This window comes from Sabethes cyaneus, chromosome 1 (genome assembly GCF_943734655.1).
Source record: "Sabethes cyaneus chromosome 1, idSabCyanKW18_F2, whole genome shotgun sequence".
In the NCBI taxonomy this organism is placed as follows: domain Eukaryota; kingdom Metazoa; phylum Arthropoda; class Insecta; order Diptera; family Culicidae; genus Sabethes; species Sabethes cyaneus.
The window spans coordinates 151,374,492-151,401,357 of NC_071353.1; the positions used below are offsets into that span (position 1 = coordinate 151,374,492).

At 43.5% G+C, this 26,866-nt stretch overlaps 2 protein-coding genes across 3 annotated transcripts in view; one reads left to right on the forward strand and one right to left on the reverse strand.

Moving 5' to 3' along the window:
- Positions 1 to 2,333: 2,333 nt before the first annotated feature.
- Positions 2,334 to 4,343, reverse strand: LOC128733342 (elongation factor 1-gamma). Its single transcript, XM_053826924.1, has 3 exons — positions 4,210 to 4,343; positions 3,836 to 3,985; positions 2,334 to 3,771 (listed from the first exon to the last, which is right to left on the reverse strand). The coding sequence occupies exons 1-3, from the start codon at positions 4,216 to 4,218 to the stop codon at positions 2,638 to 2,640; spliced, it is 1,293 nt and encodes a 430-aa protein (XP_053682899.1). The 5' UTR covers positions 4,219 to 4,343; the 3' UTR covers positions 2,334 to 2,637.
- A 3,789-nt stretch (positions 4,344 to 8,132) lies between these two features.
- Positions 8,133 to 26,866, forward strand: part of LOC128733316 (uncharacterized) — a 50,940-nt gene continuing 32,206 nt past the window's right edge. The window contains exon 1 of one of the 2 annotated variants that reach the window (XM_053826921.1): positions 8,133 to 8,353. The gene's annotated coding sequence lies outside the window, so the exon portion shown is untranslated. Of the gene's footprint in view, positions 8,354 to 9,061; positions 9,388 to 26,866 lie in introns of those variants that run through there. The other variant, XM_053826922.1, reaches the window with a different exon arrangement.

Consider the following 26,866-nt stretch of genomic DNA (forward strand, 5'->3'; position numbering starts at 1 on the left):
CACTCTCCAACTGCGCGAAGAATTCATCCTTGTCGTCATCGGTACTTCTGAGGTGAAGGCTGTGCACGTTGATGATGCTTATATTGAAGAATCGGCCCTTGATTCTCAGCCTGCACATTCGAGGACTGAATGGCCACCACCCGTTTTTCTGATAGATGGCATGTCCATCTTTAAACGTACGTGCCGTTAAGCTCTTCCAGCAGACCTCTTGTTCCACAGGGCTCGATTCTCGGCCCCACGCTCTGGAATGCCATGTACGATGGGGTGCTGAGGCTCGAACTACCCACTGGGGTCGTGATCACTGGCTTCGCCGATGATATTGTCCTTACAGTGGTAGGCGAGTTTCTAGAGGAGGTGGAAATGCTGGCATCGGACACCATAAGCATAGTAGAGAGTTGGATGGCGGGCGTCAATCTACGATTGGCCCACCACAAGACGGAAGCGGTGATGACCAGAAACCGCAAGTCGGCCTCAAAGGCCGAAATATTCGTTGGAGGACAGATGATTGTCTCCAAACGAAGTGTGAAGTACCTGGGTGTTATGGCAGGCAACAGGCTGAACTTCACTAGCCATGTGGATTTATCCTTGTGGTAAAGCGTCGACGGCGGTTACTGCGCTGTCCAAGATTATGCCGAACGGCTACGGTCCTAGCAGCAGTAAGAGATGCCTGATGCCCAGCGGTGCACCGGCATGGGTCCCGGCTTTGGAGAGTAAGCGCAATCATGCATGTCTGAACAAAGTGTTTAGGCTGTTGGCATTGCGCGTTGCGTGCGGCTACCGTACCATATCGTTGGATGCGATTGGGGTTATTGCAGCCATGATTCCCATATGCATACTTCTAGGTGAGGACATCGAATGCCATAGGCAGAGGAACGTCAGGGGCGCTAGGGATAGAGTTAGGCTGGACTCTATTAGGCGTATAGGCTGGATCGGTAGAGGACATGGTGAGGTAAACTTTTTCCTTACCCAGTTTCTGTCGGGACATGGATGCTTTAAGAAGTATCTACATACGCGTGGGCGGGTAGGCTCACCCTTTTGACCCGTTTGCACGGTAGCCGAGGAAACGGCGGAGCATGTGATGTTTCACTGCCCGCGTTTCACAACCACTCGACGGGTGATGCTTGCGGTTGTTGGGGAAGACACCAACGCCGACAACATCGTGCAGAGAATGTGCGCTGAGTAGCGCGCATGGAGTGCCGTCGATAGGGCGGCAACGAAGATGATAACGGAGTTGCAACGGCTAGAACGTTTGCAATGACAGGGTCTGACATAGCTTAGTTAGGGTCAGTAATGGGCTGATTGGGCAGCCCAGGCCCTGGTGAAGGGTAGTGGCGGTACGAAGTGACAAGGGGGTTGTGTGAACCCACATACGCAACGGATAAGTCGGAGTGCTTAGGCACGTCCTCCCTTCTGAAGTAAAACCTAACGGTAGTTCCGGGAGGGGTTCAGGAATGGGCAGCAGGAGTTTTTAGTAGATACGCGCATGTTGGCACTTTGTGAATCCTATTCGGCACCGTAAAGGTGCTGTCTATGATTATTTTCTCCCTACATAAACAATACACAAAAGCACACCTCTTGCAGCGCTACGACGTCGAACTTGCGACTCTTCAATTCGTCAGAGAGCACTCGAGTGCTCCCAGGAAAGTTGAGAGATCGGCAGTTCCACCTTCCACGTCCCGAGTTTATAATCCATAGTCCTTTTTCGTCACGTGGGTCTATTCCGATTGTTCCAGTAAAAATTTCCTTCTTCATTTCGTGCTTTAGTATGTTTCGTGGTGACGGCTTGAAAAGCCTGCTACACCAACCCCCTGTTTCACCGGAGGGCCAACGAAGCTCGAAAGAGCCCTCCTTTCCTGTCGGCATAGGAGCTTGGCTTCCACCGGGGTTGGTTACCCGATCTCCACCAAAGTTTCTCGTATCCCGGCTGGTACAACGAGGAGGTAGGAGGAATAGGAGTTGCTGAATAAGAAGCTATGAACCACTGTAGGGTCTATTTTATGCCTACACGTGCACTACGAGCTGTATCAAGTATACAAATATGCTGATATAGTGAAGATAGCACAGGATATGACAGCGACAGGCTGCGGTGGGCTGTGCACGTGGCCAGAATGCCCGGCGAAAGAGTCGCCTAAACTATTTTCAGCAGAGACTCAGGGAGAGACCGTAGACTTTAAGGTAGATCCCGCATCTGATGGATGTGTGAGTACTGGAGAATGGAGGACCATAAGTTGTTCAGCGCATCAGGATCAATGACACACCGTCACTACTAAAGTTAAATAAGTTCTTTAATCTCTAAAGCATGTTCCAGAATATTAAAAAAAAACGAATAGTTATTTCGGTACATCTTAAGTAGTATTTATTTCAACAAAAAATGTTTGTTTACGTTTCATATAGTGCTGTTTGTTAGTCTTGCTGCTGTTTGCTGGAGGGGAAGAAAGGAAAATTACTGCCGCGCCATCACCTGTCACACGTTCCACGGAAGCGAGGTTCACGAGAGAAACAAGACAAAGGCAGAGAGCACAGGAACAAGCTTATCTACTGAACCTATTCTTCAATCAATCAATCAAGTATAGTTTTTTTGTTGTTTAGTTTTAGTTGATCGCGAGCTGAGATGAGAGATACTGCGATGCTACGCGTTTATTTGAAGACTTTTCCCTGATTAAACTTGCGGCCACCCTTGTCGGCACCGGTCCACGAGAAATACTGCGCGACTAGCTGTTTGGTTTCCTCCGCCTTGGGGTCCAGCTGTTTCCAGTCGTACACTTCGTAGTCCACCTGCCAATCCGGGGACAGCGTGAAGGCCAGCTCTTTGCCGCGCCAGACCCAAACGCCCGATATTGTGCTGTTGTTGTCCTCGCCGAACAGGCAAACCGATGCGAAGGCCTGTTTGCGCATCTTATCCAAGCGCTGGAACATTCCGGTGATCAGATTGCAGCTCATGAAGACCTTAGTCAGCTCTTCCGGGTATTTGTACTCGCCATACCAGATGGAGTAGTTTTCCGGATCGAACTTTTCCCAGAAGTAGGGAACCGATTTGGACTCGTCTTCGTTGGAGTAGAAACGTTTGAAGTCATCGAAGTTGAACGTTCCCTTCGGTAGCGCATCGAATGGATCCTTCGATTTCGGCTCTTCAGCCAAGGCCTGCTCGCAGGCATCCAATTCTTCCGCTGGTTCCGGCGCCTTAGGCTCCTTCTTAGCTGGTGCTGGCTGGGGCTTCTTCTCCTTTTCCTTTTTCTGCGATTGAGCAGCAGCACCGCCGGTCTTGGCTTGGAATTCGGCAAACTTCTTCGGGTCGATTTCGGCCACCTTGGCACACAGAGAGAAATTTTGCACGACGGCCTTCACTTGCGGTTGGTTCAGAACCGTGGTGAACCAACGGGTAACACTGCCGAACGGAGCACGGAACGAGGGATCGAACGCGTTCTCGTAGGCGCTCAGGAGCGTAGCAAATACAACCACATCGGCCAAAGTCAGTCGTTCGCCTACCAGGAAAGTCTGGCGCAGTAGGCGTGCATTCAGTGCCTCCAGGGCTGCCTTAACATCCTGCTTGGCCCGTTCGACGGTGTTCTTCTGGTACTGGACAATGCCCAGAATTGGGAAAACCCAGGCGTGAACCGCCGGCAACAGTTCCGAGTCGGCAAAGGACAAAAACGACAACACTTCTGCCTTCTCAAAATCAGTCTTGCCACGTAGCTGCTCGTTCGAGACATGGTAAGCGATGGCATTACTTTCCGTCAAACATTTACCATCGGCAGTCTCGAAAGCCGGAACCTACAACGGAAATCATTCAGTTTCCAAACTCCAAGCACTCGGGTTTATTTTTTTTCAAACTTACCTTTCCAAGGGGAAACTTCTTCAGAAACGCCTCACTTTTGTTGGTCTCTCCAAAGACGAAATCCGATGCCAGGTTCACCTTCGCACCGGAGAACTGAGCAGCAATGAGCACCTTGTAGGCACGAAAATTTCCTGGATAAGTGTATAGGGTCTGTAAAGAAAAAAAAATTCGGTATTTCAACCATACATACAGTTGCTATCTCACTCCCGTCCCGTTAGTAAACTCAATCGATTCCCGTCTCTTTCCCACAATCTAATTGCGAACGGTTTACGTCAACCATCCGCCGGCGATAGCCGAACCTTTCCGGGGCGTTAATCCCGCAAAATAGCACTTAATTCGGCAAATTTTCACCGATATTTCGAAACGATACTTACGCCGGCCATTTTTAGCAGCGTTCCAGCAGGAGGTACACGAAAACAAACTCGATTTTTAGTTGGAAAGCGCAAAACTCATGCGTTTTGCAAGTACGTGTCTGCCCGCAGCGGAAATGAAGAGGAGGTCGCCACCGTCGTCGGCTGACAGCTGTCAACGGGTCAACGCGTTCGTTAAATTTTAATGAAAAAATGTTGCGAAATGACGGGAAAAGAGGAAGAAGTTTAGACCAAATTTATCGCTTGGGCGGCTGATCTGGGGTGAGATTTTTTAGGCAAGCGGCTAATTCGTTGGCGGTGCCGAGTGCAGGGTTGGGGTCTAACAATTCAGACTGAAATTATTGCAAGACTACTTTTACTACTTTGTGCACAGAGAACAGACTACCAGGTAATCACCCCATCGGCAGGCAACCATGTTTTCGCCGCCAACATCTCGTGTGTGCGAAAATGAGATAGCATGTCAGCACTGCGTTTCACTCAACTGCCAGCAGTCTGATTTGGGCCCGCTGTCAAATTTTGAGCCCCGGACATGCTGTCGCTGACGTTTACTGCAGTTCGATATAGAGATGTCGATGGGTTGCAGGTAATCGACAAAAAGTGTGTAAAAGGTTTTTATGTAATCTACCAGTAATCCTTCAATAGAGCACCCCTCGAGCATTAAGTAGCAAACTAAATCTTGATGTCGCTGCTACCCAAGTAACAATTTCAGGCTGATCAAACGCTTTTATAGCTGATTTTATTCAACCTGTGACTGATCTATGGTTTAGGCACAGACAAACAGACATAACACTCGTCTTCCATTCTTCGTACCGAATAAACCGTCATTTCAAATTTGAGCTTAGTTGGAAATGTCTCCGTTTTAATCAAAGTGGCGCTTTTTGACGAAAGAAGGGGAATTCCCCATAAAAAATACCTGCTACTTCGAGGGATACTCCTGTTGCTATCTGATATTTGGGAATGTCGATCATAGATGGTGCTAGTGTTCGGGCTAAATGTGAGGTGCGATAATTTTTGTTGATTTTTCTTCCAAGAGTTATGTCTGTTTGTCTGTGGCTTAGGTTTAGAAATAAAAACCTTTTTTAAGCTCTTAAACATCTAAATCTTGTGATTTTATCAAGCTTCAGGCTAATTAATAGCTGCTTTCGAAGCTGCAATGAAGCTTAATAGAAACTTTTTTGCACTTTTAAATACCCAATTTGCGCAATGCTGTCAATTCTATTTTTAGAATGAGAAATAGTTTTACAATTTGCCTTTCCAGTCGTTTAATCAACGCTTCATCAACCTTTATGCAGCAAAAAAAAATCTATTTTTAAGTTTAAAAAATGGAGCGCAGCCTTTATTATTTTGCTGTGAGCATGTTTCGAACGCGATATTTTTAATTTCGAATAACTTTAATTCGTATAATTAAGCTCTACTCAAAAATGCATATCTTTTTTTCCGGGAATTGAACCCGCCATCTTTTGATCCATAAGCACTCACCGTGTGATCTGCCTCATTTGCATCTGCAGAACAGACAGTGTGAATATCTTTACACCTGAAGCCTAGCCCGCCTAGCGTGAAGCAGTCGATAATGTCGATAACTGACAAACTTTTGCTGTCAGCCGAATTGCGAAATTCTATGCTATGACAGTATGTGTGCTGTGAGCCGAAAGAAAACTTGGTAGAAGTTTGTAAAGCCACTTTAACACCCTTAAGCAGCCTTAAAGTAGTTTGAAAGCTGTGAGCCTAATGAAAGCTTCCACTCTACACTTTAACACCTTTAAGCAACCGTAAAACGGTTTGATGTTTATGGCTGTTTAGAAGCAGATTTTTTAGTGTAAAAATCCGCTATTAAGCTTGTTTATCAGCTTTTGGAAGAGAACTGGTTTAAAAAACTTAAAGTAGCTTAAACATCGCTTATTTAAACATCATTTAAGCACAGAGAACAGACTACCAGGTAATTGACAAAAAGTGTGTAAAAGGTTTCCCTCGAGCAGTAAGTGGCAAACTAAATCTTGATGTCGCTGCAATCGCTACTATGTAACTCCAGCACAAAGAAATGTTGATAAAGTTAAATGGATATTTTTTTATGCGTTTGGCAAACTATTTCTGGAGGGCGCTACCGACAGATTTTACACACAAAAAATCGATTACTTCCTTCGAGGCTGTTAATCTGTTCTCTGTGATTTAAGTGCTTACTTTATGCAGCTTTGATCGCCTTAAACCAACCCGTAAACAGCCATTGCTCTTGCAATTCATCTACCATTGTTGCTTGGGAACCTCTTGAATGAAGCATGGAACGGTTATCGAATGACATCTCATCCAAAAAGACGAGATTTGAATAATCCCATGGTATGACTAAAAGCTCATTTAAAAAGCGGATGATACCCGATTCTTTGATTTGTAAAGCACGTCGTTCGAGACTTTTCCAAATCAAGCCTTCGTTGAGTAGAATACGCCAAATACTAGCTATCGCGATTCTACTACCAAATTCTTGGTGAAACATTCTTTGAGCTTCATGAAGATAGAGTCGGGTTTTCTTTGTACGATTGAATTAACCAGTGCCTTTTCTCGAATGAAAATTTGATTGCATCTCTTTCATATTTTCTTCTAGAAAAAAATTCATCCTGTTCGTATTTTCGAATCCAATTAGTGACTGTCGATTTGTGTTTTTTATAAATGATTGCCAATTTTGATTTTGATAGTCCCAAAAAGTAATAACCGTAAAGAACGTAATAAACTGTTGAAGCGGATGCTCGCTGCCTTCCAACTATTGTGAGAATATCCGACATATTTTACTATTTACACCAGTTTTCTACATATATTCTATCCAGCTTTTTACGAGCCATAATGGGGGGCGTGTTCGTAATATTTGAACAGCATTTTTGACAATTCCCTAATACATCGCACGTTTTCTTTCCGCGCGTTCACGATAAAACTTAAGGAATGTACGGAAAGAAAATGTGCGATGTATTAGGGAAAAGTCAAAAATGGTGTTCAAATATTACGAACACGTCCGCCATTATGGCTCGTAAAAAGCTGGATAGGTATTTAAAATCAATTGTATATTTATATTGCATCTGACAGCAATTTTAAGAGTCCTACGCAAATTCGTTATTTAATAATTATCCTGTACTTACCAAATACATTGAAAATATGCTTGTCAAGTAAGGAGGGGTGCAGTGGGAAGGCAATAACGAAAAACTGATGGTTCAAATTGCTAAATTGCAAACATGTGTGGTAAACGCTGAAAATAACCACGCTAATAATTTTCGCGTGGGACTCTAAATAAGTGGAAACTCCGCAATAATTCAACAATAATTTTCCTCGATAAAAATAAATCGACTGTCACTTTCTGTAGCAGAGCACCTCGTAATGTTGTTTTCATGAGATGAGCTGTCAACATAAAAATAAGAGATAGGCGAATTTCGTATCAAAAGTCTAATCATCAATGAAAAACACAATACATGCTGCCAGATATAATTCAGCATTGTCAATGCAAAGCAGCTTTAAAATGGCTTTCTCAACGCTGAATTAAAATTCACTTGAAGCACTAGTAGTCGACATTGACGAAGATTTTTTTAACTGGTATAAAGTTAGATTTACGACACCAATGTTGATTAGTCTAAAATGTTGACCAAATCCGCGAGATTTGGTTCACCGAAGAAGTTGCTTTATCGTAAATCATCCTATAACAATTAACAACCCTGCATCAAACACGACGAGCAGTTAACCAGCCGCCAAAGCTCCTTTCTCACTAACACACCGATGGTTTTTATCGTACGCAGATGGTGTGCGTGTGTGCGCCCCAACTTCCATGTTCCATTCCATCACCATTCAACGCAACGTAAAGGAAAAATTTCAGTCTCTCTCTTCCACAGCTCGCGATAAGTGCAGAATCCGACGAATTGTACGAACGGAACCACGAATAATCTGCTGCTCTGCAAGTTGAGTGAGTTGTACACTACAGCAGAGACCAGAGACTATACAATCGCGACGAACACCGGTGATCCTCGGTCGAAAATTGTGCATAAATCGAGTGTAGCGAATCCGGATTGCCGTGCCCGAATACCGTCATTCGCCGGAAGATACTATTGTGATTGGAAACGGTTACAACAAGAGCGGCTTAAAAATGTGCAAATTTAGGAAAAACACCATCGAAGCAAATGTAAGTTGCATCGCGAGATATCGAATTGAGTAATGGCGAAGAAGAAGCAGGTTCAAGCAATTTAGGGAAAATGAATTGGGGGTCCGGCGACCCCTTTAGCTACAGTGGGACTGAATTGGGTTTGCTTGCTATCGGACAAGCAGTTAGCATTGGAGAAATCGCTTTCGAAAGATTTAAAATTTTTATGTGAAATAACTGAAGTTGGCACTTCTAGATGAAAAAAAAGTCCAGTTTTTTTTTCTCGTGACACGGCTGCCGTCTCGGTCCTTCTCTCTCTCCCTTGTTCGGTTGCTGTCGTGTGATACATGTCTTCTTGTTTTTTCCCTTGCTTCCTCTTGCTCCCACACACACACACACGCACAAAAACCGATCGCCAGTGTGTGCGTGTGTTTATTATTCAAATGTGTGGCATCTCCGAAAAGAAGAAGAGTGTGAGAAGAAACGTCAAAAATTTCACTGCTGTTCTTTTCTCGGAGTCGGAGTATCGGAACGAGGAACAACGAGAAGTTTATCGTCAACATCATCATCGCACCCCGCGGTAAAAGGGAGAAAAAAGTGTACGACGACTACGGCTACTGACGTGCGTAAATTTTCCACTATTGTTTGCTGGAAAAGAAGTATTTTTTTTGCGGAATATTCGGTTTTTCGAAACGGTGAAAAAGTTTAATCGTTTTTTTAGTTTTGCGACTTTGCGATCACACAGCCTGCTTGTGCAGAAAATTCAAAACCGGACATCGAAATTTCAAGTGCAGCACAAAGCAGGCGGCGGTAATGGTTCTGCTGGTGTTAGAAAATTGCGTTGCTTCTTTGAACGTGGCGTTTGCAGGATACGATTGCTTCTGTGAAAAGTGAGTGCTTGCTATGGTGGACGGAGTTTTATTTAAACGAAACCGATTAAAAAACTATACGGAAGAAACGATTCTGGTGTGTAATGTGAAGATGGGGAAATATTTTTTTTTCGGTCGAGAACAGGCAGAGCGTAAATGTCCCGTGAGCTCTATTCGGAGGGGGGAACAATTCTCAAGGTTTCGAAGGTGCTGTCAATTATTGATTCTGTGCCTGTGCGAATAGTGTTTTAAGATTATCAGTGCAGTTGATTTTGCATAATACAGTTTTGGCACGAAATTTATTTCAACATACCCTAGTTTTGCTTGACTCTATTGGACTGCAATGGACTGGTACCTATGAATAGTTGATTTAAAGCGTTAGAATATATTGTACTGTTATGTAAATGTGATAAAATTTCAGAAGCATGTCTAAATCTGTGTGCCGTAACTACAAGTAAAAAATGCATTTCATGTCACAACATGAATGCGAAAAAAATAACTGTAATTATATGCTGCTATTTGTTCAAAATATCTATTTATTAAGCATAAATATTTTCAGACCACCTATGTAGAGGGGTGAATTCACTTTTAAAACTCCATTTTCTCATCGATGTTTAAAATCTCTAGGCCTGCTGTGTTCTCAATATAAGTTTAATTACATCCAACAATGTTGACTTCACAGTTGGCCTGGCCGATTTAACATTTGCATCAAGACATCTCGGATGTTTTGCAAATGTCAATACTGACAAGAAAATAATTTGAAATATTTCTATAACTAGAAATTAAAATTATTTCCAGGAATCCTTTATTGCGGCTGTGATGGTATTAATAAGATAAGATAAGATTCAACAGTGTTGACAAAATTGTCAGAAATCACAACATAGAATATGAATTAGTACCTAAGCAAACAAAAAAATAATTTTTATTACCAAAACCTGGCTTAACAAACCAGTTGTCGTATGTTCGAATCTCGGGTGAGAAAGGTTGTAAGAGTCAATAGGATAACAGCAGTTATCCTATACTTTAACAGCGGGCTGCAAGGTCTAATCGGTTGAATAAAAACAGAAGGTCAAGTTCCGAAGTACTGCACCGCCTGGATGAAATGGAGTGCGAGGAATTGGGACAGCTGTATTGTTCGCAGAAAACACGGGTGGGGCATCGGAGAGACCGACAAGCTAGGAACCAGCTGACCACGATTCTGAGGAGGAAAAAGCGCCAAAAGGAGGACAGAGATCGTGAAGAATTAGAACAACTATTGCGAGCTAATGACACGCGCAAGTTTTATGAGAAGGTGAACCAAACTCGGAAGGGCTACACACCGAAACCTGACATGTGTAGGGACGAGGGAGGGAATCTAATCACAAACGAGCACGAGGTGGTCGACAGGTGGAAGCAGTTCTTCGATGAATACCTCAATGGCGAAGTCGCAGAAGGAGGTGGAACGGAAATTAACCTAGGAGCGCCCATGTAAGATAGTAATGTCCTAGCCCCTGATCTCCAAGAAGCCAAACGAGAAATCGGGCTGCTGAAGACCAATAAAGCCGCTGGGAAGGACCGCCTACCGGCGGAGCTCTATAACCGTGGCGGAGAAACGCTAGCAAAGGCTCTACACTGGGTTATTTCGAAGATTTGGAAGGAGGAAAAGCTACCGGGGGAATGGATGGAAGCAGGCTTGGCATACACTTTTCACTTTGATTTTGCTCTTTTGATTACTGCTCCTCAGCCAAGCAGAATTTGAAAAAGTGGTGTATGGGGCATTTGTAGAGCTAGTAATTGTCTAGAATATTGCTGAAGAAAGTGAAGTTTTATCTTTAGTATTTACGGCGCTGTAGGTCAGCAATGCCGTTGGTAGCAAAAAGAGCGCTCTTTTTGCTGCCAAGAGGGTAGCAGCCTTATAGCGCCATAAATACAAAATGCACAGTAATGCTTACTTCAGCAATATCGTCGATTATAACAAATTCTACAAACGCCCCATACATCACTTTTTCAAATTTTGCTTGGCTGAGATGCAGTAATCATAAGAGCAAAATCAAGGAGTGCAAAGAGCAAAGGAGTGGTTTGTCCCACCTAGGGTGATCGGCTAGACTGCTGCAGCGCCCATGCCGTGTTCGAGCGGAAAGTAACTGAACAAGCTACAAAGTGAAAGCGGAGAGTGGCGAAAGCGTATGAACCACGAGCTACAGGCACTGCTTGGGGAGACTCCCATCGCACATCTAGCGAAAGTTAGCAGGCTACGGTGTGCCGGACGGCAGTGCGACGAAAATAGTCCTCTTCAACAACCCCACCGACACCAGGAACAGGGGGGCCCAACGTTGCATGATGACTCGACCAGGTCGAAAGCGATTTGCGACTTCTGAGGACGACTAGGAAATTGGCGACAAGTGGCCCAAGACAACCGAGTTGAATGGAGATGAGTGCTTGAAACAGCACGAGCAACCCCGGCTCTATACTGAAGAAGAAGAAGAAAGTATTAAGTTTCTTGATTTTCAACCAAGAATCGCGGTTACGGTTACTAGACCGTATTATCCAATACTAATGGAGTGCTACAAATGCTATGCATTCGGCTGTACACGAGTGAAATGCCAATCAGAATCGGTAATCCACGGGAACTGCTCAAAAAGTCATCTGGGCGTATTGAATGCATTCTATCAAAAGCAGAAACTCCAAGAAAAGAACATATGACGTCTGGATCAAGGAATAGCATACCCTTCTGCTGTCGGGAAAAATTGAGGCACTGACTAAGCAGCTTCTAGGATGGGAGGAGAAAAATCTGGAGAAAGGAAATGCAATAAGCGACAGGTTTCAAACGGTAGCAAACTGTGAAACCATCGAGGACCTAGTCAAGCCGGTTGAAAAAAGCGGCATATGAGAATTCATTCATTGACAACACGGTCCATTATTGCATTCACTAATATGGCAGCTTACGACAGCTACTCCTGAATACGTTCGTCTTGTTTTTCCGAGCTCATCCCGAACTCATGGGCACCTTTAATAATCCCTAAATCAAGGTGAAATGAGTAGTCATTGGCTTTGGAAATTTCAAAAGCAGTTTTTTTTTGTTTGAAATAAAAAATATGTTCACTGTGTTTGGATTGGACGAAAAAGGCAGTGAATACATTTCTAAAAACAGAGCCCCTGTTCTGTGCCAACCGAAATTAGGCTTTCTGGCGAAAAGTTAAAGATTGTATGTTTCCTGTCAATGCACCTGTGAAGTATGTTCGATAAACCACCATTCCGGACTCTAAAGATCGGAAACTGGTTATTCGATAGTCGATAGTAAATATATATTTTCCTCATGGTAGCATTCCAGATCTTCACAACCAACTTGTCCATATTGTAAACTCAATCCCAGAGCCCAAAATCTTCCTCGGAGACTTCAACGGTCATCACCCGGCCTAGGGAAGTTCGCCAGCCAACGCTCGAGGCACTTCTGTCGCTGCGTCTGCCGAAGAAACGGATCTCGTTATCCTTAGTGATGGCTCTTCAACCTACTCTTCCGGTCAGCACTATACGCCGATGACATAGTCTTGATTGCCGTCGGGCACTGAGACGAAAGATTTAGGCGGCGGCCATATCAGCTGTCACCCGATGGGCTCTGCATTCACCATCTCGGCCCCAAAAAGCTCAGTTACTCACATCTTGATACATCAGACTTGAGACTGTAACTGTAATCGAAGTGTCGCGTGGGCGTTTTAGCAGTAGTACCTGCTACGAGAGATTCCCATCGTATATTTGGCGAAAGTTGGGAGACTACGGGGTGAACCGGCCACGCCGTAAGGATGCCGGATGACTGTGTAGTGAAATCTGTTCTCTTGAAAAAACTCACCGGCACCAAGAATAGAGGCGCTCAACATGCTAGTTGACTCGACCAGGTTGAAACCGACTGGCGTGTGTCGAGACGCCAGTGTAAACTAACTCTCACTGCCTATAATAGGGAAATACGAAGATCAAAGAGGATTCACTGGAGGCACACATATGAAAACATTGAAAATACTCCAGCAACTGCTAGGTTGCAGAAAATCCTCGCTAAACATCATTCTAATGGGTTAGGTACTTTGAAAAAAGAGGATGGCTCTTTTACTAACTCAACTAAGGAAACATTAGAGTTAATGGTGAGAACACATTTTCCCTGTTCAATCATTAATACATGCGGAGACCAAAGTGCACCGGCTTTGAGAAGTGTAAATCTTGAAACCAGGACAGACATTCACGAAAAGATGAGTGAAATGACTGGGTTAGATAGAAACTTGTACTTTGGCCAAAAAAATTTTTACAAGAAGCAAGGCTGAATGGGCGATTGACACTTTTGCACCTTTCAAATCACCGGGAAGGGATGGAATTTTTCCTTTACTACCACAGAAGGACAAGGCGTTTTTAACACCTATTCTAACAAACCTTTTTCAATCAAGCCCGATACTAGGTCATATACCAGCAGTATGGCGGCAAGTACGGGTCACATTCATTCCGAAGGCTAATAAGAAGGATAAGACTTCACTAAAATCCTTCAGTCCTATAAGCTTATCGTCTGTTGTGTTAAAAACAATGGAAAAAATAATTGATGAGCATATAAAGTCATCATACTTAGCCAAAGATTCTTTGAGCAAATATCAATTCGCATATCAAGAAGGTAAATCTTCAATAACAACAGTACAAACTGTTGTAAAAAAAACTAGAAAAGTCTTGAGGCGAAAGAAATTTCACTAGGTGCCTTCCTTGACATAGAAGGCGCATTTGATAATTCATCTCATAATTCAATGATTACGGCTATGACGAAACGTGGTTTCGATATATCCATTATCGACTGGATTAGCGAAATGCTAACAAAAAGAGAGAAATCAGCAAGCCTTGGAAGCTCATCTATAAGCATTAGAGCGGTAAAAGGTTGCCCACAAGGAGGCGTAATATCACCTCTATCGTGATCTTTAATAGTTGATGATCTTTTTCAAAAGTTGACGGCGCTAGGCTATGAAATAATGGCTTTAAATTTGATTTCATCATTGTGTGATAGGCAGAGCCTCGGCATAAATGCCAATAAAACTACTATCATACCAAAATACCAAAATACCAGGAAAAAAGGAAAAATTAAATAACATCATATTGAAGGGAACACTTTTAAAACTTTCAGGCACTATCAAATATCTTGGAGTATTTCTTGACCGAAAATTCAATTGGAACACACATCTAGAGCAAGCAGTAAACAAAGCAACAAATGCTCTATGGATAAACGTTTGCAGAATGACGGAGATAGACAAGTCCGAATCGACGGAGAAGTGGTTCAGCAAGTACAGGTTGTGAAATATCTTGGAGTGATGATTGACGAAAAACTAAATTTCAATGAGCATATTTACACGATCCGAATGCTTGGTGTGCTGTGCAGAATCAATCCTTTCTTGGCTGCAAATGCAGAGATACTGATTTATAAATCAAGCATCGCCCCCCCACTTCGATTATTGGGCTACAGTCCTGTTTCTTCCATTAAAGCAACAGATGAAACGAATGCAGATTCTCCAGAACAAAGTTATGCGTTTAATTCTGTGTTGTGATCGACTAACGCCAAGGATGTTTATGTTAGATTGTTTGCAGTGGATGTCTATAAAGCAGCGAGTCGAGTATAATATGTTGATTTTTTGAGTATCGTGTGACAAAAGCAATGGCATCTCAGTACCTGACAAACACGGCAGTGTATGGAAGAGATGTGCACCGCTACCACAAACAAGACATGGTGGAGATCTCGGACTGCTGAATTTCCGAAAATCGTGCACGCAAAACTCATTATTTTATAAGGGTTACAGTTTGTCCAATCAGCTTCCAGAAACAGCAAAACAGGCAAGCAGTTTAATAGAATTTAAACAAATCTGTAAGATATTTGTAACGCCAAGAGCCTTGGATTGAGAGATATGGATGGGAAGGGAATACACGGAAGTAAAGTCAGATGAAATGGAATCTCTCTGTATCAAACTCATGCTCGTAATCCTTCTACGCTACAAAAGATGTGTCTGGGTGTGAGGTGGGCCTTCATTAAAAAAAAAGAAAAAAAGTAGAACCTAATGGACGAAAAAAAATCGAAAAACATCGATAAAATCGAACCAAAGCTCAACAAAATATGTAAGAGCTTTCTTCAATCTACTGGCCTTAAACACAATTGACGAAGATGCTGGTGTGAAGCACCTGCAAGTGCTTGGGTTTCGAAAGACGAGTGCTAAGAACGATCTTCGGCAACGTACATACGAACGGAGTATGAATCATGAACTCGCACAACTCTAGGGCGTACCAAGTATTTAAAAGGTGGCTGGGGCAGGGCATGTTGCTAGAATGCCGGATAACTACCCCGCAAAGATGGTGTTCGCTTCAAATCCAGTAAGAACAAGACTCCCAGGGGCGCAGCAAGCAAGATGGATAGAGCGAGCGAGTGGACTCAGATCTGGCGAAAAGTGCACAGTGTCCGAGGAATTGGAGACCGGTATTCCAAACCGAGCGAATTAAAGAAATTTTGTTAATCAGACTATGTGCTAGAGCGTTTATTGTTTATAATTTATTAAATAAAAGTCAACAGATTTTTCTATCCTACTGACCACTTAAAAACTAATGGCAAGAGCTCTAAATCGGGTTTTCAGCACGTTGCGACTGACGTCAAAGTCGAAGTAGGACACAAAACGGTTGAAGTTCCGTTGTAAGCCGGTTATAGTACCGAAAGTACTGTAGTTAGTTCTCCGATGCGGTATATGCAAGAAGGAATTGTTCCGCGTTAAGCGAGACCGAGTTAAGATGTCTAGTCTTCCTAGAATCCAAGGACAGTCAATCCGGGATGTCAGAACATCTGATACGAAGACGGCTCTAGTTACGTCCCGATGTGTTTGCGGGGTGTCCAAGTTGATTAATCTGCAGCGCTGTTCGTAGCTTGGTAGCCGGAACGGATCATTCCACGGTAACCTACGGAGGGCAAAGCGGATGAACCTCCGTTGCACCGACTCTATTCGACTGACCCCGTTTTGGTAATACGGGCTCCATACGAGTGCGCAATACTCGAGGTTGGAGCGAACCAACGCACAGAAGAGTGATTTCAAACAATAAATATCGTTGAAGTTTTTAGCGATACGCATGATGAATCCCAGGTTTCTGCAGGCCTTGTCGACAACGAATGAAACATGCTGTTTGAAAGTCAATTTAGAGTCCAGCAGTACCCCAAGATCCTTGATGCAATCTACACGGCGTAAGGGTACGCTTGATAATCGATATAGGGTTCGGCTTTCTCGAGAACATTATCACTTCACATTTGTCGGGGTTTAGTACCAAGCGATTGTGTTTGCACCATCCAGCGAATATCAACAGTTGCTCCTGGAGTGCGAGAGTGTCCGATGAATTGTTAACTTTCGAAAACAGTTTCAGGTCGTCGGCGAACACAAGCCGAGGACCTTTGAGCATTGAGTTGACGTCGTTGAAATAAATAAGGAAGACCAACGGTCCGAGATGGCTACCTAGTGGGACTCCAGAAAAAGCGGTGAAAGCCGGTGAGGTGAAGCCAATGATAGACACGTTGATAGAACGGTTCGTGAGATACGTTTTAAACCACTGAGCAGCGGCCCTCCAATGCCCAGTTTGTCTAGTTTTGCAACGGCGATTTGATGATTTAGCTGGTCGAAGGCGGCCGGTGAGGTCAGTGTAGATAATGTCCGTCTGGGATCGGTCGTCAAAGCAGTCCGTTACGTACGTAGTGAGCGTTAGTAGATTGGTAGACGTTGAGCGTTTCGGCATGAATTCGTGTTGCTCATCAGCGATGTATTGCTGGACGAACGAGGAAATTGGCACGATCACAACGAGCTCGAAGAGTTTCGATAATGCATATAAGGCAGAAATACCTCTGTAGTTGTCCATGTTTCTTTTGTTCCCCTTCTTATGAACTGGAAACATGTAAGCGGATTTCCAAGCAGAAGGAATTATGCCTGAGCTAATCGAGGAGTTAAATAGACGTCGGTTTGGAGTAGCCAAGGCATCAATGCAGTTCTTTAAAAATATTGAAGAAACGCCATCCGGTCCACTGGAAGTTGAGCTTTTCAACATCAAAGCGGCCTGCTTGATCATAGAATCATCAATAGACAGGTTAGTGAGAGAATCGCTGAGATTTGGAACGCTGACTAAAGCAGTCGATACTTCTGTTTCGGACAGCCTTTCATCGACAAAGACGCTGGAGCATTTCCGCGAAAACAGTTGACAAACCATATCCAATTTAGTCGCAGTTTTGCTTCCAAGGAACATGGCTGATGGAAGACCCTCGTCTTTCCGTTGTGCACTAACATATTTCCAGAACGACTGGGGGTTACGCTTCAGTCTTCGCTCAACGTTGTTTAAGTATTTGCGCAAGCAGTGTCGGCTTAACTTTTTCTAGCGCTTGTTGAGAGCCAGATAGTGGTTTCGCAGAGATTGGGTTTTATACCTTGAAAACCTCCTCAAGGCAGCCTTTCTTTCAGATTTAAGGCGACGTAGCGTGGCGTTTATCCAAGGCAGGTGCGGCTCTATGCGTATCGTCGTTTTCGGCACGTGGCGGTCGATGATATAATTTAAAATATGCGAGAAGGTCAAGGCGGCAGCATTTACATTGTTCCCTTCCAAGGCTGCGTTCCAGTCGATACTGTTTAGTATACCTTGGATCGCATCAAAATCGACACAGTTAAAATCGTAATAGACAGACAACGGTGAATCGGTCGTTTTGCATGGTGTATGTTGATAAATCGGAACTAATAGCGGTGGATGATGGAGAACATCTTTAACAAGTGGAGCAGGCGCCAACATACATTCTGGAGCCTGACTGCAAACACTAGCGAAGCAGAGATCCAAGCAGCGTCCGTTTTCATTGGTGATTTTGTTAATTTGCTGCACAGTGGCTGTACTATAGCAGTCGAACAACTCGGTGGTGATCGGGGGAGGAGTTACAGAACTGAAGTCGACGAACAGATAGCTGTTGCCGCGTTCACGTCAATTAATCCCGGGGAGGTTGCAATCTCCCAGAATTAGCAAATCATTAGAGTCGGAGGCTGCCGAAGAAATTGTGGAGACCGATGCCATATGAGCCTTGAGGAGTACGGCGTCCCTTACTCGATCCGGTGGGAAATAGGCAGCGCACAGGTATAGAGAGTGATCGGATAAATTTATAGACACCCAAACTTGCTCAACAGGTAACCAGTCGTGTTCTAAGACAGAGGCCTTGAGTTGGCGATGAACCGCTACTAAAACGCCGCCGCCCGTTGATTTTCGGCTGTTGTGCGCACTTCGGTCACAACGGAAGACTTCGTAGTTCGGTCCGAAGATTTGTGTGGAGGAGGTTCGTTCGTCATGCCAGGTTTCGGTTAAAACGATTATATCGTATGGACTATCGACACACGCTAGCAGATAGTCGTGAACGCTTGCATTCATTCCGCGTACATTCTGGTAGTACACGTGGATGTTTTGCTGAACGTCGCGAGTACTGTTCGGTAACCGGTTGGACGATGTGCTAGGAACGGGAGACGAATCAACGGGAGGATCTAAATTGGCGAAAGTCCCTTTCGCTACACCCACACGCAGGGCCGGGTCGGCTGATGAGCGCTGGCAGGAAAGGCGCGACTGCGGCGGGGAGGATAGGGACTTCCATGGTGCTACTGTCGGTGCATCCCGGTGTCCTATCGACTCCAAGTATCGGCAAGGCATCGTTCGGGTCGTTATTTTCCACGTTGCTAGCAGTGACAATTCCGCAGTTTGGCTCGGAGACTGGAGTACACGGCGGATGGCAGTTTAGGTGAGCGCTGGGAACGGAGACTCGATGACAAGGGATTTCGCTGCAGGAACCATTGCTACGGATGGAGAGAACATCAGGAAGCGAGGATGGACTATAAAGTCGGTACTTACCTGGGAAAGCAAGTTGGAAACCTCCTCACCGGTACCGATCACATGAACGGAACGGCTCTGATGGCAGCTGCTGATGACATAATCGACGGGGCAGCGATACTCGGCTGTGACGGACGGGATGAGGGTTTCCATCATACTTTTTGGCGTGCGTTCCGTTGATGCAGAAATAGAAGCGGGGAGCGAATCATCTTTCAATGGTCCAGTGGTCGTGGGTCTGAAAGCACGGTACGCGTCAGCAGGGTATAAACGTGGACAAGAATGATACTTGCCATGAGTCTGGTTCTGGAAGCCCTGTTCCCCAAACCCACACGCAGGGCCGGTACGACTGTTGTACGCTGGCGGCAGTAGCTCGACTGCGGCGGGGTGGTTGAGGGCTTCCGAAGTGCCAAAGTCCTTGCGTCCCAGCATCCAATTTGTCCTGCATTTGGACTCTAAGACCCTGATGGCAACGATCCCGTTAAGACGTTAGCGTTAAGACAATTAAATGAATACCATTTTCTATTATTCCATTCTCCGGACAAGACCAGTCAATCAGTTTCAATGACTGACTCAGACCAGTAAAATTTGTTCTGTTGAAATTGAACTCATTTTCATCCGGTACATCCGTAGATCTTACTTCGGTAGGACATCGAAGATTGACCAGAACGGGAGGATAAAATGGATCGACACTAACTACGCCTTCAGGTACTCGAAAGGCGTCACGTTAACTACTCACGTTAGCCTACTGAGAGACTGGATCAGGCATGGAACGGGAAATAGCTGCACGGTATAAGCATAATCGTTGAACTTTTGATCAGTACGATTTCGTCCTGGTCACCTTCGGTGGCCGTGAAAAGTGAATCATCAGTTTTAGTCAGAAGTCCTCGAACGTGCTGGTAGTACATTCAAAGTTTAGCTGTCGTAGTGCCTTCACAAATCAGTTGGTGTGGTGAATTGGTATCAACGGAATGGTACTTTGCCGGAGAAGAGTTTTTTGAAAGCTCCGCGTTTTAAGTGTCGATAAACGTTAGCGGCACGGCTACGGCCAAGTACGCAGAACCTTCCATGATACGTAAGCCGGAGTGCACTATCGCTGTCACTAGAAAAGGTGGTAATTATATGTAAACTAGCTGACCCGACAAACTTCGTATTGCCACAAATTAACCTGTGTTGTACATAAATCATGAATCTTGGATGATCTTTGTCACAATCTCGAGTTTTGCATGTTTCTGAGGAGTTCAACCTTAGATGATTCATTTTGGCAGTTACGTAATTATGAAAGCATCCCAGGTAACCAATAAGCATCACCAATGCTACTCAAATGTAGGCCAATAAGCATTTAAGTCGCCTTAAATGCTATTTTGGCAAAATATACAGCTACTTTACTGATAACCTTCTTATAGTGCTGACAATGCTAATTTACAGCTAATTACCGACACGAAGAATTTGAATACAATTTTGGATGCCAATTTACAATACCTATGCAGTCAAAAAGCTAATATACAACAACGTGCAGTATAAAATGCCAGATACGCTGATTTGCTGCTTATGTTAATACTTATTAGTTACCAGGAATGGGTAGTTTAATATACAAATTTGCAATTTTTCCTCACAGTAAAGTAGAAAACAATTCCTGTCCCCTCATTGCATAGCCAGAAAGCGGATAGTAATATTCGCCATGATTGTACAACATTTCGCAGAATATCATTTTGCGCATGTACCATTTCACGGAAAACTTTTTTTGGGGAAAGTACCATTTCGCAATCCTCTCCTTACTCGCTGTCGCTCGTTCCAGAAAACCCAGGTAGGCCTAGGAAAACAAATAAACCTAGACAGTAGTGATTTCTGCGGGGAGTTGCCTTCCCCCAGTGGGCGGCGCTTTCGACGGCGGATCACCGGCAATACTCGCGGCCGTCTCGTCCTGAATGATCTAGTGTTACTATAGATAGCTTTTGTGGTCTTGTTATTGACTAATGTTTTATGGAAGAGTCTCGAATTTCTCGAGTTCGATTAGTTTTTGAGTTTCGCAAAAATTTCTGTTTTATTTGTATGAGAGTCCATATCGCTCTACCACAGGGGTGAGAGGTCTCTAACTATCATAAAATAAATTCAAGACTCCAAAATCTCCCACATGCCAAATTTGATTCCATTTGCTTGATTAGTTCTCAAGTTATAAGGAAATTTGAATTTTATTTGTATGGGAGCTCCCCTCTTAAAAGGGGAAGGGGTCGTAATTCACCATAGAAAAAATTTCTGCCATCTAAAACTCCCACATGCCAAATTTGGTTCCATTTGGTTGATTAGTTCTCGAAATAAGAGGAAATTTGCATTTCATTTGTATGGAAGCCCACCGTCTTAAAGGGGAGATTGGTCATAAATCGCTTTCTAAAGAGGAGAGGGGTCTCAATTCACCATAGAAAAAAATCTAGCCTCCAAAACCACTTACATGTCAAATTTGGTTCCATTTGCTTGATTAGTACTCGAGTTATGAGGAAATTTGTATTTCGTTTGTACAGGAGCCTCCCTCTTAAAGTGGGGAGGGGTCCTAATTCACCATAAAAAATATTCTTGCCCTCAAAAACTTTCACATGCCAAATTTGGTTCCATTTGCTTGATTAGTTCTCGAGTTATGAGGAAATTTGTGTTTCATTTGTATGGAAGCCCCTCCTCTTAAAGGGGAGAGGAGTCAGAATTCCCCTTCTAAAGAGGGGAGGTGTCCCAATTTACCATAGAATAAATTCTTGTCACCAAAAACACCCACATGCCAAATTTTTTTCTATTTGCTCGATTAGTTCTCGAGTTACGCAGAAATTTGTGTTTCATTTGTATGGGAGCCCCCCCTCTTAGTGGGGGGGGGGGGGTCTCTAACCATCACTAAAACCTTTCCTGGCCTCAAAAACCTCTATATGTAGTAGTTTTTGATTCTGTAAGGAATATCCCAACAGACAGACAAAAATCCATTTTTATATATAAGATTATTTCTAATCCATTGATTGAAGAAAAGGTTACTCTGTCATAAAACTTCTGGCCCATAAGTATTTAAACACTTGATGAATTTTCAACTTTGAGATACAAACAAAACCGGACAATTTTGAGATGCAAACAAGAGAAACAGGTGTCTTCTAATGAATTTAATCTTCAAGAGCAACTGAAAAAGAGAAGACTACCCAAAGGAATTAATGAGGTAAGAAAAACTACAATACCAGAGATTATTATTCCATGCTGGTGGATGCAAATAAGGATCAAAATTCTGACTGGACTAATTCTAATAAAATCCAAAGTCGAATCCCTAGGCTGTCGTATCATTACTGTAAAAAAGCACTGATATGCTTCACAGTATTGCTCACGGTTTACGCTGTCAAAATGTCCTCTCCAGGAATCATTGCCATTTATTTGTCCCCTTCGGTGGAGCATCCGCCCCTATCATCGATCACATTTTTGCAACCTGCCTTTCAGAAGAAGATGATGAAAACGATGCCGCGCTGCGAGACCATCCACAACTCGAATCAGATGCGCGCTGCACATCTGATGGACCCAAAATGCCAGGTTCTTGCCACTTGCCAAAAATAACATCCATTTCATCTTGCACATTTCTGCCAAAACAGCAGCAGCAGCAGCAGCAGCAACAGTCAGCAACATCTTGAGAAACAGGGCAAAAAAATATATGCACACAAACACACTGACAACCACAAAACAACACGCCAACGGCAGAAAGTGCGATAAGAAACTCCAGACTGGCCCCGTAAAAATGTTCGATAGCCGTGTGGTTAGAAGAGGAGGGAAAAACCAATAAACGAACCACTAGCGTAAGATGAAGGCAGAAAACAATCACCGGCACCCGTGGGCAGCAGGCAGAGCAGGCAGAGAAGATACCACTATGGAAACTCTCGGTGCTGCACCGAGCTAAAAATAATATCACGTGGAGTGTGTACATTATTTGTCGAAAACGGGAATTTAAAAGTGCAATTACTCTGTTTGGCCTGCTTCGCTCCGGTGCCGGGCAATGCTGCCGGAAATATCGGCACAGTATCCCCGTCCCGTCGGTCGGTCGGTCGGTCGATCGACTGGTCAGGCCACCACACGCCACCCATCCAACGGTCCAAGTGCACTTGCCAGCGACAGACAGACGGACGAAGCTGTGTGTCATGCAATTGTTTCCCATTTATTTGATATCGCCAACAATGGGTTTGTCATCGAAATTACCATCATCGTCATCGTCATCATCATTTCTGCCACCAACGAACCGCTACAGGACCGGTTATTGACTTTTGACGATATGTTTTCTCGCTCGGTTGCTGCTGCTGCTGCTGCTGATGGTGATGATGGTGCTGATGCTGGGAAGAAAATCGATAGCCTCTTGTCTCACTATACTTTCGACCCGGTTGGTTTTCCTCTGTGCGCGAGTGCAGCTACCTCTACCCACAACAGGGTGGAAAACAATCGAACGGAAAAATTTAGCGGCGATGAAAAATTGATTGGAGCAATCTGCGATTTATGATTGGACCTGTACGAGCCGGGCCGAGTCGAGCCTCGTGAACTCGGGAGCCGCTTTCAAGAGTGGCGCACACCAATAGCAATTACTTCTGGCTCATAACTTTGTGTGCTGTAAGGAAAGAAGGCGACAGTGGCCGAGCCCGAGACGACAATGGACCGTCGATAAATAACTGCAGTCAGTGCACTTTTTTGATTTTCTGTCATTCGGAGAGAGTCCGCCCTTTTACAGAAATTACTGCTAAAAACCTACATCGCATACGATGGTTGTAGCCGAAGTTTTCGAAGTACTATCAATTCCTACCACCTTTGATGCCAAGTCAAACGTCATTAGATGTTGTCATTGGTCAGAATTAGTCACCGTATGTACCGAAAAAATTAGCTTTATCAATGGTTATCGAAGTAACGGTTACTCATTCGATATTTAGATGAAGACGAAGAAGCTAGAAGATAAGTCGATTGATTGGTACGGTGCTGTGAAACAATAGTTGCTTTCAAGGTTCCTAATTAGATACCAAAAAAGCCGTCATAAGACGTAAAATAATCAGAATGACATTTTCGTTTTCTATGTTGTGGTGTACCTCCTAAGTACGAGAAGTGAACATGTAACGAAAAGTGATTACGTTTTGCACGCTTATACCCACTCACCCATTTTAACTGGATTTTGTATTTGCATCAATCGATCAGTAATTTCCCTATGCATTGATTGATGTAGAGAATATAATCTAAACTAGCTGACCCGACAAACTTCGTATTGCCACAAATTAACCTGTGTTGTACATAAATAATGAATCTCGGATGATCTTTGCAACAATCTCGAGTTTTGCAAGCCCCCCAGTGGGGGGCGCTTCCGACGGCGGGTCACCGGCAACACTCGCGACCGTCTCGTCCTGAATGATCTAGTGTTACTATAGATAGTTTTTGTGGTCTTGTATTGACTAATGTTTTATGGAAAAGTCTCGAATTTCTCGAGTTCGATTAGTTTTTGAGTTTCGCAAAAATTTCTGTTTTATTTGTATGAGAGTCCATATCCCCCTACCACAGGGGTGAAAGGTCTCTAACTATCGTAAAATAAATTCAAGACTCCAAAATCTCCCACATGCCAAATTTGGTTCCATTTGCTTGATTAGTTCTCAAGTTATAAGGAAATTTGAATTTCATTTGTATGGGAGCTCCCCTCTTAAAAGGGGAAGGGGTCGTAATTGACCATAGAAAAAATTTCTGCCATCTAAAACTCCCACATGCCAAATTTGGTTCCATTTGATTGATTAGTTCTCGAGATAAGAGGAAATTTGCATTTCATTTGTATGGAAGCCCACCCTCTTAAAGGGGAGATGCGCCATAACTCGCTTTCTAAAGAAGAGAGGGGTCTCAATTCACCATAGAAAAAAATCTTGCGTCCAAAACCACTTACATGTCAAATTTGGTTCCATTTGCTTGATTAGTTCTCGAATTATGAGGAAATTTGTATTTCATTTGTGTAGAAGCACCCCCTCTTAAAGTTGGGAGGGGTCCTAATTCACCATAGAAAATATTTTTGCCTCCAGAAACCTCCACATGCCAAATTTGGTTCTATTTGCTTGATTAGTTCTCGAGTTATGAGGAAATTTGCATTTCATTTGTATAGGAACCCCCCTTCCTAAAGTGGGGAGGGGTCCCAATTCATCATAGAAAAAAATTTTGTCTCCAAAAACACCCACGTGCCAAATTTTGTTCCATTTGCTTGATTAGTTCTCGAGTTATGAGGAAATTTGTATTTCGTTTGTATAGGGCCCCCCCCCCTCTTAAAGTGGGGAGGGGTCCTTATTTACCATAGAAAATATTCTTGCCCTCGAAAACTTTCACATGCCAAATTTTGTTCCATTTGCTTGATTAGTTCTCGAGTTATGAGGAAATTTGTATGGAAGCACCCCCTTTTAAAGAGGAGAGGAGTTAAAATTCCCCTTATAAAGAGGGGAGGGGTCTCAATTTACCATAGAATAAATTCTTGTCACCGAAAATACCCACATGCCAAATTTTGTTCTATTTGTTTGACTAGTTGTCGAGTTATGCAGAAATTTGTGTTTCATTTGTATGGGAGCCGCCCCTCTTAGTGGGGGGAGGGGTTTCTAACCATCACTAAAATCTTTCCTGACCCCAAAAAACCTTACATGCATATTTTCATGCCGATTGGTTCTGTAGTTTTCGATTCTATAAGGAACATACGGACAGACAGACAGAAATCCTTTATAGGTATTGATTAGTCACTGTCAACAATCAACCGAACCAACCAAATCATACATGAGCACGCTTCTGCTTGCCAAGTCTGGTACGATTAACCTACACATCTGCAATTTTGTTTACTTCGATTTCAGAAAAAAAGTGACAGAGCTTTTCCGTCCGTCTTCCAGAGGGGGAGGGGTTTTGAACCAGCCCTGAAAAACCCCTGTCTTCAAAACCCCTTACATACCAAATTTGGTTCCATTTGCTTGATCAATTTTCGAATTATGTAAGAATATATGTTTCATTTTTGTGGGAACCCCCCCCCCACTCCTTACTGAGGGGGAGAGGACTCGAACCATCATAAGACCTCCCCCGGCCCCCAAAAACCCCTGCATGCCAACTTTCACGCCGATTGGTTCTGTAGACTCAAAATATTCTGCACATAACTGATAGTAAATTTCCATGTGAAATTCCATATAATTATCATGTGCCGTATATAAACAATCCTCCCAGAAATACACATAAAAATTATATGCATATGAATAGTACTAGTTGAGCCCGAATCTTACGATCCGGAAAATATAAATGTCTGTTCAGAATTCCGAAGACTGCGGATACATTCCATTGGTCAGTGTTTGCGAAGATGTTTAATCTTTGTATTAGTTCTTTGAGTTCTTACATTACATAATATGTATAGCTCTAAGAAGGTGTACCTAAAAGAGTCATAGCCGGAAACTGAAACAAATAGTTTTTATGGTCGTATTGGATTTTATTTAACTGAATAAAATCTTCTAGCTGTTTGCAACATTTATGTAGTCTGATTAGAGTAAAATGCTGCTTAGAAAACTCTTGATCGTTTGCTAGCATTACTCATTTTTTAAAATTTTGCGACTTGGTTCGGTCTGATTTAACATCGACCATATGATATCGCGACAAGCAATCGAGTTGAGCAGGCGAGTCAAGCAGTTGTGCCGAGCAGTCGAGTCGAACAGTCAAATCGAGCAGTTGAATCAAGCTATTCAGTCAAGCAGTCCGGACGAGCAGTTGAATCGAGTGGTCGAGTCGAGCAGTCAAGTCGAGCAGTTAAATCGAGCAATTAAGTCGAGTAGTCCAGTCGAGCAGTTGAAACAAGTAG